General features: G+C 45.2%; 1 protein-coding gene across 2 annotated transcripts; it reads right to left on the reverse strand.

Moving 5' to 3' along the window:
- Positions 1–1,853: 1,853 nt before the first annotated feature.
- ODC1 (ornithine decarboxylase 1) lies at positions 1,854–12,237 on the reverse strand. 2 transcript variants are annotated; one of them, XM_015623291.3, is made up of 11 exons: positions 12,024–12,237; positions 8,878–9,023; positions 8,538–8,711; positions 8,200–8,372; positions 7,751–7,885; positions 7,512–7,593; positions 7,093–7,176; positions 5,669–5,831; positions 5,468–5,580; positions 4,987–5,201; positions 1,854–2,325 (listed from the first exon to the last, which is right to left on the reverse strand). In XM_015623291.3, the coding sequence occupies exons 2-11, from the start codon at positions 8,977–8,979 to the stop codon at positions 2,184–2,186; spliced, it is 1,383 nt and encodes a 460-aa protein (XP_015478777.1). In that variant the 5' UTR covers positions 8,980–9,023; positions 12,024–12,237; the 3' UTR covers positions 1,854–2,183. The 2 variants fall into 2 exon arrangements, with proteins under 2 accessions (XP_015478777.1, XP_015478776.1); XM_015623290.3 differs by having other exon boundaries at positions 8,878–9,026.
- Between the last annotated feature and the right edge of the window lie 3,161 nt (positions 12,238–15,398).

Genomic DNA, 15,398 nt, shown 5'->3' on the forward strand with positions numbered 1-15,398 from the left:
TTCAGGGAGCATCATATTGATCAAAATGCTGCTTAGCATGTTTCCACACTCCTGGCCTCCAGTAGAAACATAAATTTTGGATTTTTGAGACAAAACTCAGTGAAGTAGCTAAAATAACCACTCAAGTTAAATGCAGGAAAAAAAAAAAAAATTGGCAACCTGCCAACTTCCTCTCAGTGAAGCTCACTAATTAGTTTCTGTAAGTGATTGCCTTCAAACTACCTGCTGGAGATGGTCTCCATTGGCTGTGAGTAGAGGAAGGCAGACTGTGCCATTTGCCCAGCAGGACACTAGGTGCTAGTGCAGCTATCACTACAGATGAACTCCCTTCTGACTCAAAACAGCCACAGCGTTCAAAAAGACACTTTGAAAAAGTAGCTACATTTCCTTTAGACAACTGCAGCTTCTCAGAATATATTTTCTGCATACCTGTCCAAATGCACTCGGCTCTCACAGAGAAAGATTTAGATGTGGAATTGTTACAGTATTAAGATTTGGTTACCATTTACTATCTCTGTTTACATGTAAGAATCATTGAGTTTCCAGCTGAATTTGGAGAAGCTAAAGGAAACCCTGGTTTGGATGCAGTGAGTTTCTATGAGATTAAGGCTATGGCTCCACTATGTGTATGTACTGAAGTCTGCCACATGCATCAGAATAAAGCCAAGTGCTATTTCAATCACAAAAGCTTGAAGCTGGGAATAAATCAAATTTTAAAAAGTAACTTTTGCATGCTTCAAGAGACTCACTAATGAGGTAGCATCACTCTTGTTTACCCTACTAATTCAGCTAATGTAGAGTTCCTGCTGGAAACACAGAATGGAGGTTAAACATTGCCTTTCAGAGCTGCTTGTATGAAAACAGCTTTATTTCTCACCTTGTCACTGTTTCTATCAGCAATGCCAACCTTTGGGCAGCCTTTCAAATTTTAACACTTATTCCAAATTAGCTTAAGCTTTATCTGTTTTCTTGATACATTAACATCTTTTTCTTTATACATCAGGCATTTTTGCTATGTCATGGCTGCAGTCCAGGACCTTCTGGCAAACAGATCAAATCCAGCTCTAGGACCAATTAGTTTATCAGAAACATTTTCTAATTTTAGTGCAAAAAGTGGCAGCAAACTAGCACAGGTTAAACTTAAATCAGAATGCTTTGCTTCAACAAGCAGACTATTTTATCACCAACACCCCTGTATTAGCTCCTAGTATTTATACTTACTACTTAGTGTCATCTATCACATTTAATCCAAAGTCAGAAGGGTAGCACATCTTTTCATAATATTAAATAAGAGCTTCTAATCATATTGCACATACAAAAGATGTCCAGTCCTGTTTCTTATCTTTTATACTAAAGCCCTAGGCACACAGGTCAGAGAGCCCATCAGTCACACATTTTCAGCTTCCTGGGTTTTTCTGTAACATATTTCAGTTCTTGCACACAGAAGCATCATGCCAGTTGTGGAGTCTGTGCTGTGTTCTCTCATTAATGACTAGATGTGTTTGTAACCAGCCATCAGCACTGCCCACAGCACTTGCAGACTAACTTGCAGAAAACCAGCACTGCACCCAACCTGCAATATGCAACTTGCTACAAACATGTTCAGTAGTGAAAAACAAATGTGAATTCACAGGAATTTGCACAGTATTCAATTTGTTGACAGTCAACCTTCTTATCACATATGAAAAAAGACAATTGAGTTTCCCTACCCACTGAGGGTTTTCTTCACTTCAGCTGGGAGGAAAAGGGTAAGGGAGATCCATTTATTAATAAGTTTGGGGCTTGCAGCATGTTGCTGTAAGAGCCATCCATGACACATTAATTTTCTACAGATTAATGAACCACAGGACCAGTTATTTCAATATACTTTATTTTAAAACAGGTAGGTCACAAAGCACTAAGCTTAGCCCGTTCTGCCATACACAAGCTACAAATACTTGTTTGACAGTTGAGGGTCAGTCTTTAGTAGCATACATGAAAAGTGAATAAAAATCCATATAAAACAATATTCAAATAGTTTCCATAGGAACACAGATAATTGTGACCCATCTCCTAGTCATTTGTCTTTTGCCAAACCTAAATGTTAAAAAAACACTTAAAAATTCTACCAAGAATTAAGTTAACAGTCCCCCAAATGCCCTAAATTCAATGACTAACCTTGCACTTTAGTTACTAAATATTACCTATACATTAATACTAGCTGAAGCACAAGTTGCTGGATATTCAATTCCGCTTTCCCAGGCACAAGAAACTGGCAGACTAGCAACATCCTGCTCCTCCACCTCAGCTAGGAACCCTTGCTCCTTGATCTGCTGCATTAGTTGCCTAGAAAGAAAAAAAATAAAGTTATACATTGTTTCATTAAAATCTGCCTAAAAATATAAGGTACATTTTTTTAATTGCCAGTAAGCATGAAATGAACTCTATGTATCACCTGCAATCCAGACATTATTATCATAGGGGGAAAAAAAATAAAAATGAAAGCAGAATCCATGCAGGTTGTTTGTGGCTGGCTAGGCTTTAGGGTAAGTGCCAATACCAAGCTGATTTTACCATTTCTGTGTAGGATTTAGATCTGCAAAGATGCACCCATATACCTGTAGCTGCATCTGTACACCTCATGCTATACATATTTGCTAACTTTGGGCTCAATAGTTCAGAATTTCAGATGTGAAAAATCAATGACAACTTGACTGTCACTTATCCCACACCATCACATTAGTGGGTAACTTGAATCAAGAAAAACTATGGATAACAGACTAGGAATATAAAGGAGCTGACCAGACCAGTAAGAACCAAGCAACTCCTTCCATACTCAGACAAGGGCTGTACTAAAACACAACCTCAGAAAAACTTCAGTTGACTTGAGTTTCTGGACTTCTGCTCAGAGACACATCCAGCCTGGCCTTGAACATTTCCAGGGATGGGACCTCTCAGTTGGAAGCCAGTACCCCTTATTCTCTCACTATGTGCTTTTGCAAACAGTCTTGCCCCATCTTTCCTGTAAGTCCCCCTCAGGTATGGGAAGGCTGCAATAAGGTCACCCCAAGGCCTAAGGTCACCTCCAGGCTGAACAGATCTAGTTTTCTCAGTCTTTCCTCATAGCAGAGGTGCTCCATCCCTCTGATCAACTTAGTGGCCTTCTTCAGACTCACTCCAGCAGGTCCATGTCCTTCCTGTGCTGGGACCCCAGGGCTGGATGCAGCCCTGCAGGTGGGGTCTCTGCAGAGCAGAGGGGCAGAATCCCCTCCCTCACCTGCTGCCCACGCTGCTTTGGGTGCAGCCCAGGGCACATTTGGCTTTCTGGGCTGCAAGGGCACATGGCTGGGGTCATGTCCAGCCTCTCACCCACAGCACCCCAAAGTCATTCTCAGCAGGGCTGCTCTAGGATCTGTTCATCCCCCAGCCTGGAGTGATACCAGGGGTTGCTCCCATCCAGGTGCAGCACCTTGTGCTTTGTCTTGTGACCTCATGAGATTCCCATGGTCCCACTTCTCAAGCCTGTCCAAGTCCCTCAGGTGTGGGGTGGCATTCCATCCCTCAGGTGTGTCAGCAGCAACACTCAGCTTGGTGTCATCTACTCGTTATCTGAGGTATGCAAGGCCAACAGTAGTGCCACTGCATGGCTCCTCATGCATTACCAGTTTTTACTTAGACACATGTAATCACATCTTGTCCTTTATCTTTCACAGTTTCTAGCCACAAATTTAGTTGTACACCTTTACAATGCGTAGATGATATTACAAAAGACTTGCCCATCCTAGAAAGATCTGCACCATAATCTCATTGAAGCATGCCTCTCAGTTAAGGGCCAGCCTCTATCACAGAGTTCTCTTGCCAAAACAGAAAACACACATAGGGCTGAAAGAGGGCTGTGCTGTGGCCTTGCATGAGTTATATTTGCATAATTAAGCTCAGCATGCCTCAGACCAAGTATTAAAATTTAACAGCAGCCTAGTGATACAGTGAAAACACTAATTATTCTCCCACAGAGCCATTTTTAGTTCAATTAGACACAGTTTTAGAGTGTTAAGGGAAGTCTAAAAGCTTCATGTGTTTTTAAAAATGCTTCAATGGACCAGAGGTTTCACTAAGGGAAAGCAACAATACAAGTCCTCCTTATACTGGCAGGGTTAGCAGAGGAATAGAGGAAGCTTCCTCTTACTTTTATGTCAGGAATTCCCCTGAACTAAAAAGATTTTCAATAAATTCAAGACCAACCCAATAGCACAGCTAATCATGCTTTAGGGTAACATTTCTCCCCAAAAGCCTGCCAGTTCAGCAGGCAGATACCAGCAGAGCAGTAAGAGCTTCCTCTTACAGGAAACCCCGCTTTTATAGAAGGCACAGTTCATTAACCTGTGCTGCACTGCAGAGCACCCATTATTTTAAACTGCTGTTTAAGTTGCAGTTTCACAGTATCCTTGCACTTGAAAGGTCCTGCTTTCTTTACTTACCTGTTTAATAACTTCCCATGGAGATCTAGCACTCTGCACTGAGCACTGAGCTCAGCCTAAACCAAGGAATAGCTCTCAAACAGTGAAGCAACACTGTTGAATGTTCCTGCATCCTGCAGTCAGGATTTAGCAAGCTACTAATTTAGAAGACATATACATATTATAACTGATTGTCTGGTCTGATTACTAGCCACAGAAGCTAAAGGTAAAGAATTCATAATGATTCTGTATGTTGTGCAGTAGTGAAAACACTAGCTAGAATACAGATTAATGAAGACTCTTAACATTGCCCCTTTAAAAGCATCTCTCCTATAAGTGTGTACAACAGAGAAAAGTAATTAGTAGCACCAGCATTTTTCTAAACACACAGCAAAAACCTTCAGGGGCAGTGCCTTCTTCCACACCAGGAGGTTTTACAAGAGCTGTGGCACCCAACTACCCCTGCTCGTTAAGGAATAGCCAACTGATATGAGCTATTTATTACAGTGATGTCAGAAGTACTGACAGATCAAGATATTCAGATACTAACCATGCTGGTCTGGACATCACATAGTGAATTGTTGGCCTCTGGAATCCATTGAAAGTAGAAGCTGCTGCAACAGTATAGGCACCCATGTTTTCAAATAGGATCCAGTCACCAACTTGCAGCTCTGGCATATTAAACCGCTCAACAATCCGATCTAAGCCATCACAGGTTGGTCCCCAAATGCTGCAGGAGTAGCAGCTGTCATCTGGCTTAGGCCGCTAAAGAAGAGAGGAGATAAATTATTTGACTATCAAAACAGAGGTTCCAGAAGTAATATCATAGTGTAACATTCCACCTCTGAAGAAAAGGAAGAGTTACTTGCAGGTTTCTTCTTCACCTCTGGCTTTAAGTTAATTTCACTGCATGCTTCGTAAGTTAAAATGCCAAAGTCTGGCAAGATGAAGGGAGCATTGAACTGAGAAGTGACTGCTGTGACAAGGATTTTCCTACATCCATGATATGTGATACTTTTGAACAGGCATACCTTTTGCAGGACTGGCTTAACATGTGCATGATCATACAAGATGCAGTTGAATGATCCATAGACCCCATCATTCACATAGTACATAAGGGTTTTGTCATTTGCATCATCTTCATCTGGAAGAAGTTGTGACACCAGTGAGAAAAAGTCTTGGAAAGAAACACACAGCAGGCTAGATCTAAGACTAGGTCTCAATTTACATACCATCAGAGCCTGTTTGCTCCTTTAACACAATTTTCTTTGCAATGATGTTGACTGCCAGTGTGAATGCAGATGCAACATAATATCTTCCTGGCTCTGCAATAATATTTATTCCAGAATCTGAAGGGAAGTATTTATCCAGTGCTGGGTTGATTACACTTGTGATCTAGGGAAAAATCAGATGCCAGTATTAAAATTTCAGCAGTTACTCACGTGCTACTTTAGAAGTCTGAGATTAAGAACCTCAAATTCAAAATTATACACTAGTGAAACATGTAACATCTATTAACATCTATTGTAATTTCTATTGACTGCTTTTGCTTTTTTTTCTCATTGAAAATCTTGTTTGCAATTAAATTTATACAAAGCAACAAAAGCAGACATCACCTGCAGCCTAAAGTTTACGTAACAAAACAGGTCATGTTTGAGGCTGAAGGAAATCACCCCTCCTAGGCTCATTTAAACATCATTAATGCTCTGCGGGTCCCCACACTTCAGATTTGCTTTGAAGTCCACTTGTAGTGCTGCTACTTATGCACTATTCCACAGCTTACTAAATCCTAAAGATGTCATCTCATGGTATCATAAACATACAGAGGGTTTTACCATTATACTTGAAAATTCAATTGCCTTCATGAACAGTTATTTCCAGGTTCTGAAGTTGTCCTGAAGCTGCCTCTAACTGCAACATGACTCTTTCATGCCATAGATCCCAATGACATAATTTGCTTTTGATGCCTCATGTATGCCATACTGCACTATGAGAAGCCAGACTTCATCAGGAGGTACCAGAAGTGCTACGATGTTAGCTCACACTACTAATAAGAAAACTCTTTCTATGTAACTTACTGTATCCTTGCATTAATATGTAACATTTAACACCTCCTTGGCTTAGGAGGTAAGGTGCTCTGACAATGCTGCTTTAAGTGGAAGTCCAATCAATATTCAGCCCCCTTGACCCTTCTGACAGCAGAGCTATTGCTGAGGTAAAGCAGACTAGAAAACACTGAACCACTTAAAAATTATCCAAAAGCAAGTTGTAAATAAAATCAGACATGGTGCTACCCCTAAGGACCATATGAGCTCAGGACAGCCCTTTCACCCTGTTTGGGAGCAGTGCCAATCTATTCAGTCTGAAGTACAGCACCAACTGGAAGAAGTCTATGCTGGTAAGAATCAAGCCTGTAGTTAGAACTGGCTTTACTTTTTTGAGACTTCTGCATGTTTGTGCAGTCATTTAGCTACATATCTAATGAGGTCATCTAATTTTTAGTTTTCAGATTAATTCCTCTTTTCTTAATTAAATTTCTGACCAAGCAGACACATTTTTGCACGTGTCCACATACAAACAGAAAAAGCAAGATTTTTATTTAATCCAGATCAACACTCAAACTCCACAACCTGAGAACTTCTTAGCAAAGTTATACCTCTTCAAATTTAAGCTTGACATCTTCAGAACCAGGGAAGCCACCACCAATATCAAGCAGATACATACTGAAGCCAAGTTCAGCCTAGAATGAGATTAAGAGCAACACTGTCAGGAAAAGTTTATCATTTATAATTTATCATTTTATCTTAAAAACTAATGTGAAGTAACTTCATTAACACTTGAAACAGAGCTAACACATTTTCAAGTAACAGTCATTTGAGTTTAAGCTGCCAATTTTAGTTGCATCGGTAGATGAGTTTTGCCAAGCTGGTAAAGTAAGCTAACAAGACCTAAAAAATTCCAACAACATGAAGCCAGTGACTCAGCTAGCTTTTAACCCCAGAATAGTTGTACACTTCATTCAGTTTTGCCACAACAGTTGAGCAGTAGTTTCAGAGAAAGTAGAATTAGACTTACTCCCATATCGAACACACAGCGGGCATCAGAAATGGCTTGAACAAAGGTCTCTGGGTCTGTACATCCACTTCCAACATGGAAACTACAAAAAGATACAAAATATCAGTTGCTATTTGGCAAATTAATCAAGAAGTTTTGTATAAACTCATGTCATCACATGCAAAGGCATCTCTATTGTCAGGTAGACCATTTGAAGAAAACTTATTCAATACTACTGCGTTTTGATACTGTCAGCTCACCTAACTCCAACAATGGCAAGGTCAAGTTCTTTTGCACGCTCCAGAAGAAGCCTGCTAGTCTTAAGTGTAGCCCCAAATTTAACACTAAGACGACAGACTGCTTTGGAGTCATCAGTGGTAATGCGCAACACTAACCTAGAAACAGGAAAAAATGAGGAGTTAAGTTTCACTATAACAGACATCATCAGGCAGCTATGATCTCAGAATGAGACTAAGCTTAAAGATATTTTGAGACTAATATTAAAGATACTATATGAGCTGCTCTGTGTAAGTCTTCCTGAAGTGCCAGTAAACTCTACAAGATTAGATTTCACTGGTTAAAAGTACGTTTATTATTTCACAGTTTTGCAGACTACCTTAAACTAATGAAGAACAAGTTTCAGATAAAGCAGGTATTTCTGTATCTTGGGAACCCAAGGAAGAATTATAGAACAATTAGCACTACTTACTTGGCTTTTGGATGGGCCCTTGCAACTTTCATTAGTTCTACTTCACTATCAAATGTCATCATCTGCACACCACTGCTGGCAGCATGTTTAATTTGAGATACTTGTTTGCAGGGATTTGCATATATTATTCGCTCAGGAGGCACACCAATGCTCTGTACCAGCTGTATTTCCGTCTGAAGAAAGAACAGATTACACTTGTAGAAGATATTTCTAGAGGGATGATTAATGTAATCAGAACAAAAGCAACAGCACTCAGTAATGCTTAATTTTATACGAACATGTTTTGTAAGGCTGAACAGATACTAACGTCACAGACCAGAAGACAGTCGAGATCTCACCTTACTGGCACAATCAAATCCTGCCCCAAGAACAGCAAGTGTCTTCACAACAGCTTTGCTGTCGTTACATTTTACAGCATAGAAGGGGGTCACCCGAGGAAGGGCCTTATGCCACCGCATGTGCTTCTTCACAATGTCCCCAAGGTCAGCAACATAGAAGGCATCTTTATCATCCTAGAGCAAACATACATCTTAATGTTACAAACAACAGATAACAGGATAAGCCTAGAGGTCAGCATTCGAGGGGGCTGTCTTGTGGATCATTTGCAAGGACAACTTGTTCTATTAGTTTATAAGTTTGTAGCATCATGAAATGTAGTGGTTTTCCCACTATACTTACAGAAGATGACACTTCATTTATTTTTTGGTCAAGGATATCCTTGGCAGTAAAGCCTTCATCAAGGAAGGTCAACTCAAATTCTTCTTTGCTGAAGTTACTCATGACTTCCAGGATTTCAGGTTTATGTGAAAGAACTTGGGTATGAACCGCTGAAAAAAAAAAAAAGAAAAAAAGAAAGACATTAATGACTTAATTTGAATTCCTGTAGTTTACATTCAATACTTCACTTAGATTCATATAGTCATTATATGACCATTATTTTATGCTTGTCTCATTTACAATTTTACAGCTTCTACACTGATCACCAATAGCTACATATATTAGACATTTGCATGATGACAGAACAGATATAATCACAACCAAGGAGGCAGGCCAAAATAAACTTGCTAGCTGGAAGGCAAGTTCTCCTCTGCTCAACAACTGTAAAATGCTCTGAATCTACTCAAAGAAAAAAACCATCAAATAAACACTGTTAAATATTATTAGTCCGTCTCTCTGGAAATTTCTGCTGACTTTTCTTTTACCTCCACATCAGAGCTATTAATATTATGGCTAGTATCTACTTACCACTTTTCTTTTGTAAAACAACTCCTAAGCACTGTTTTAGCTCACCAGTTTCAGAAGAAAGGGTTTACTTGTTATTACCAATTGAACCCAAGTCAGTAACAGACTTGTGAGTAGTAACAACTCTCATTAGGTCCAAGCCAGGAAAATACATGGATTCCCAATATAGTTCAGATTATGCATAAAGCAGACATGAGAACAGAATAACTTGAAGTTATTCTGTTGGTAGTTAGAGTTTCCCTGTTCTACTCATGACCTCCAAGTTATGTGAAAACCTCAGCTGCCATGAGTGGCAGATACACACTTTAAGACTGGTTTGTAACTCTGACCTGCAGACAAAGTCTTAACAGTGACCCCAATTAGCACTTTTAAACAGGATTTTACAGCAGTCCATTAGAAATCTTCATTGCTAACAGAAATCTACCTGCCAAGTAGAAAGTCCCTTGAGAACTAGCACTAAAGAGCAAAAGCATACTCCTCTGCCACCCATAAAGTCCATGGGCCGCCCTTTTACTGGGTAGTCCAAATACAGAATGACAGCATTCTCCATCAAGCTGTTAAGCAGTGTGTGCTACCTTTCAAAGACCTCAGCATTGCAAGTCACTCATAGGGAAGATATGGTTTCATGTAACTGGGTCCAGCCCTCTTCCTTCCCTCAGCAATTTTTACACTCAAACTAGTCATGCAGACTAGGACTGAAAATTATGCAAACTCTGAATTATTCACTAATTTTAAGTTATGCTACTGTTTCCTCTACTTTCAAAAAGCCTGGCTATAAACCAATTGAAAAAGGATGTTTTGTAGCTGTTACAAATTAACAAGGTTCTTAAACCAATAGAATCATTCATTCCATATGTGTATAACAAAATCCATTGAATTTTATTGAATAACTTTGAAACATCAGCAATTATACTTAATTTCAACCTTCAGAAACATATGGCAACAAGAACCATGTCACATCTTTTGATCATCTCACTAATCAGAGACAAATCAAATTTGAGATTCAAACTAGATTAAGCTTTGATTCTAATAAACCCTACAATCCACTGAGCCTTATTCTCCCTCTGCTCTCATTCACGTGCAGTGATAATTCTACCACAAGCTGGATTAAAGTCTCCTCTTAAAAGCCTCTTTGAAAGGACCATAAGAAACAGCAAATTAAACACTTTTCAGAAAGGTGTTTGTTACTAAGAATTTGGATCTCATCACAGACTTGAAGCTTTGCAGAAATCAGTTCAGGGACTTCAGCTATGGTTAAAAGAAGTAAACAGCATCAGGAAAAATTTAGTTTAACCTCCCCTCTGCAGAGCACTGCATGAAAAGCACTTTTCCTTTTAACATGTAAAAGGGAAATTACTTTTACTGGCCACAACAGATTTTGTTAAAAAGTTCTTGCAAGCTTTCCATTTCTACCTCATTGCACAAATTTCAACTACAGTGTAACTACGCAGCATACAGACAGAACACGATCACGTAGGTGCAAACTGTAGCCTCCCAAAGTATGTTTCTATTTGGACCGTGTGCTAAGTGTCTGCAGCTCCCCAGAAGAAAGGCAATTTATGCTCATTTAGAATTTGTTCTCCAGAACATTCCCCTACTCAGCAGCTGTATTTAGGCAGAGCTGAGTCATGCCTGTAGGCTCTGTACTCAAACAGCCAAGCTGCGTCTAGAAAAGGTGCCCGAGGCGCCGCTGCCTCCGGAGCCTGCAGAGCGCTGCGGGCTGCGGTGGGCACGGATGGGGCCGGCTGCCCCGCTCCCTTCTCCCTGCAAAGCCACACGGTCCCGGCAGCAGAGCCTGACATGGCCGGGCTGGGGCTGCGCTGCCCGGCTCGGCAGCGGGGCACTGCACGCCCAGGCTGACACCGCGGCTCCCCGAGGAGGCGCCTGTCAGCCCCGGGGTGCACCTTCCTTACAGCTCACATCACCCTGCGGCTGGCCCCCACCCCGGGACCCCAGCGCTCCGCGGGAGAAGGGCTCCCTCCTCATCCCTCGGGGTATTCAAGGCCAGGTCGGACGGGGCTCTCAGCAGCCAGGTCTAGTGGAAGGTGTCCCTGCCGTAGGCAGACTCGGAGCTAGATGGTCTTTAAGGTCCCTTCCAACCCAAACTACTCTGTAGTTCTCTGATTCGCTCCCGCGGTCCAGGCCAGTGCCCGCCGGGTGTGCAGGGGGGCAGCGCCCCGCCGCCGCTGGGCCCCAGGGCGAGCCCGGGCGCCCCAAGCCCTGTTCCTGCCATGTTCCTGCCACGCACCTGCCTTTCCCCACCCCGGAAACAGCCCGGCGGCCACGGCGGGCCGTCCCTTCCCCCGCTGCCGGGAACTGCCGCCAATACTCCCCAGGCAAGCCGGGGAGCCGGTCTGGCCCGCTTACAGCCGCCCGGAGCCTCCCGCCTCCCGGCCGGGGATTCCCCGTGCCCGGCGGCAGCACCGGCGCCCAGCCCGGGCCGCTCCGCTTGGCAGCGGCCCCGCAGACACGTGGCTGCGCGCCGGCCGCTTCCGCCGCGGCCCCGCTACTCGCCCGCCCGCCCTCAGCGCTCCCCGGCACAGCCCGCAGCGCTCCCCGGCACAGCCCGCCGCCCGCCTCACCTTGCCTCGGGCAGCGGTGGCGGAGCTGCTGTCAAGCCCCCGCGGCAGCCGATCCCCTCGCTCCGAGCCGCCTCCCCCTCCTCCTGCGAGCCGGGCGCGGTGCGCGGAGCCGGGCGGGAGCGCCGGACCGGCTGAGGAGGAGCGGGGCTGGCGGGACGAGCGAGGCGCCGCGGCTGACAAAGCTTCGCCACGGCCGCCCCGCTCCTATTTATAGCGCCACGGCGTCGCTGTGGCAACGCACCAGCTCAAACCAGCCGCGATCGGCTGGGACCGGGCGCGCTCCCACCGCCGCTATTGTGACGTACGGCAGAACATGCGCACGGCGCCGTGCGCCCCCGCCCGCCCCGCCCCGCCCGCCCGGCCCGGCAAGGCACGGTCCCTGCTCCTGCCCCTGCCGTGCCGAGCTGAGCCGAGCCGCTGCCCGGGCTGTACCCCCCACCCCCAGCGCCCTTTCCCCCTGGGGCCGCCCGGGACGGGATCCACCTGGGGGTGATGTGAGCGACCCCAGCCCTGCCGGCTGCCAGCAGGTGCATGGCCAGCGCCGTCCCCACCGCCGATTCGGTATCTCCGGGTCGGTACTCCCGGTTCGGTACTTCAGCCTTAGCGTGAAAAAGTGGCTGCAGGAGGCCGGAGGGCTGCGGCTCCAAGCGATGCCTTCGGCAGATGCTGGAGGAAAGCGCTGCTGAGCCAGGGGACCCGGAGTGTGTCATAGCCGGAGTGTCGGTGGGCCGACAGAGCCATCCAGTTTGTGCGGCTCTCGCAGCCCCTGTGCTCGGCACTGGCTGCTGTCCGTAGCGGTGCTATCCCTGACTGCATCCCTGACCACCGAGGGTGTTACCCAAAACACTTCCCGTAACGCCGATCACGGTTTTTCCATCCTCTCTTGTCCTGACACTGGTAGCTGTTTCCACTCTAAGGTTATTTTGTATTGCTGTCTCGTTTTAAAAATGGGCGTCGATGGAAGGTGAAAGATAGTATCAATCGATGCTTTCAATCGTATCTGGTTTAACCCCGAACGGCTGTGCTTTCTGCCCTTGCCAGGACAGATATTTTCTGCCCCTCTCCCCCTTTCTTTAAAGAGTTTGAGCCTCACCCCATGGTAGATGGACTGAATCCTTGCCCTGTCAATGTTTGTGGGAGTATGGAGCTGCCCTTGCCATGATGAAAAGGTGATTTTTACACCCTGCCACCTCTGGAGCATTTATAAGAAAGGCAAGGAACCTTTCTGCAGCCCATGCTGCAGGACAGAGGTCAGGGTGCTCCTGCTCCCCATCTCCAGGTCACCGAAGGCTATTTTAATGGCTTTCTGAAAGCGGACACCTGGGCAGCCCCCACCATCCTGCAGAGCTGGAAAGCGAGCACTGCAAGATGGAGAAAACCCTCTGTCCTACATGGGGAAAAGAGATGGAAAATAGACACTGTGGGGTGTGGAATGCTCTCTGGAGGTACCCAAAGTAAAAGGTTGTGCTCGCTGGCCTCAGAGGTACCATCCTCCCACTTCTCCCACCAAGCTCAGCTGGAAAACCCACTGTATTTCAGGCAGAAGCAGATAAATGGGATGTTCTTGTCCACCCCACAGCCCCTGCCTTCTTGAGACGGATTGGGGGTGAAGGGCACCAGGCTGGGACTGCAAAAGAAACCCTTGAAGGACTGACATAAAGGAAAATACCAAGATCAAGCAGATAATAAACAAAAGGTGGATTGGGACACAGCCAAAAGTAATGTCAGGGGACAGGGATGCTGGTTTTGGCTAAAATAATTTAATGAAAGAAAGAACAACCTATCCTAAAATACTTGAAATATATATACTTGGTGTGTGTGCATGTCATCACACATCCAGGCATGAATTACAGAAGGTTTTCTAAATAACAGCAAGGGGTTGGGGGAAACTATCCCAGTGTGTAGCACTTACATCAGCTGGTCCTCAGGACACTACCTGTCCTCGACAGTGACTCCCTGATGCAGTAGGGCTGCTACACAAGCATTGTCTTTGCTGAGTTAACTCATCTTAATCCCTGAGGAATTTCACACCACCTCCCCTGCCAATTAACAGGGAAAATAATGGGGTTCACATGCCTCTAGAGTTGGCTCTGTGGGCAGCAGATATAGTTTAACTTTTCTTCTCCCGACTATGAACAAACAGCGATCACAGAGTAGTCTGAGTTGGAATGAAGCTTTGGAAAAGCAGACAGAGAGGGAAGGGCTGTGCCACCACCACAGGAGCTAGCTGCTCACTGAGCTGGCTCACAAGCAAGGGCTGTGGTCCAGATAAGGACAATGGTCATCACCTGCACCCAGCACTCCAGCACAGTTCTGGTACCAGCTGTTCCCTCTTCATCTTCTGCCCTCTGGCTGGGGCTGGAGAAGAGCCTGTGGCTGTCCCCAGCCATGTCCCGGTTGACTGACCCTGGCTGGGCCAGGAGCCAGTGGGTAGGCACTGCTCTGGTGTGAGACAAAATGGAACTGTACCGGAGGCTGGGGAGGAAAGGCTGGACTGCTCCAAGGGAAAGAGGTGACAAAAACAACCACAGGATGCAATTACCTGAGGAACTGATGCAGTCATTAGCTGTTTGCAGATGCTTAATAGCAATGTTTTATCAGCTCCTCGAAAGGATGGGATTACCAAATATTTCATCCTCCTCCCAGTTCTTGTTTCTGGAGGATCCTTGGGAGCTGGTGGTGACAAGGGCTGGCTTTGGGGAGCCTAATGTTTACAGGAGGTGCTCCAGCTCAGGACCCATGGGTCCCCATGCCAGAGGGCAGTCAAGATTTCAGGCATGCCAGGTTCAAAAAAGGAGGCATGTCTTTTGTTTCCTGTTTCCTGGCCACTACTCTGAGGGTCTGGCCAAGCTGCTCTGAAGGGTATAAGCAGCTGCACAGCTCCACCAGTCACAAGGGCAGCACAGCTCCTGGGTGTGAAGAACTGGGGGATGCTCCTGCAGATCTTGGCAAGTCACCACCAGTCTCAGACTACTGTATATGAAACAGTTGCTTGGGCCAAAAATGTTTTCCAGAAGAGGGCACTGGAAAAGCATTTGTTGGTAGGAGAATGTGGCCATATCTTCCTGATGTTTCTGCTCCTCACTTTCTCTCCACACAGGGCCCTTGCTGCTGTGGAGGGACAGGGGACGGGGAGGACTGTCTGACTCCCCTATAGCTGTCAGTGTGTCCCACATCTTGCAGTACAGCAGCTGCAGCCTGGTGGGCCCTCACCCTGCTGAATGATGGGTGTCCTAGCTCTTACCCCTAAATTTAGGAGAAGCTGGAGCCAAGCCCCAGGTTCCTTGAGCTTTGGCCAGGTGGGGAGAGCAGCTCAGTGAGAGAGAGATGAAGTGGCTAGCACCACCACAGCAGCTGGAGGAAACCTAAAGGTAA

The sequence above is a fragment of the Parus major genome, chromosome 3 (assembly GCF_001522545.3).
Source record: "Parus major isolate Abel chromosome 3, Parus_major1.1, whole genome shotgun sequence".
Taxonomy (NCBI): Eukaryota; Metazoa; Chordata; class Aves; order Passeriformes; family Paridae; genus Parus; species Parus major.

What these genes read in the sequence shown, in the direction of transcription:
- ODC1 (XM_015623291.3), bottom strand. Translation starts at nt 8,979, where the DNA reads ATGAGTAACTTCAGCAAAGAAGAATTTGAGTTGACCTTCCTTGATGAA. An exon ending in AGGGCCCATCCAAAAGCCAA is followed by an intron (nt 7,886 to 8,199) that starts GTAAGTAGTGCT and finishes TCCTGTTTCTAG; the next exon opens with GTTAGTGTTGCGCATTACCA. An exon ending in TTAAGCCAGTCCTGCAAAAG is followed by an intron (nt 5,202 to 5,467) that starts GTATGCCTGTTC and finishes TCTCTTCTTTAG; the next exon opens with CGGCCTAAGCCAGATGACAG.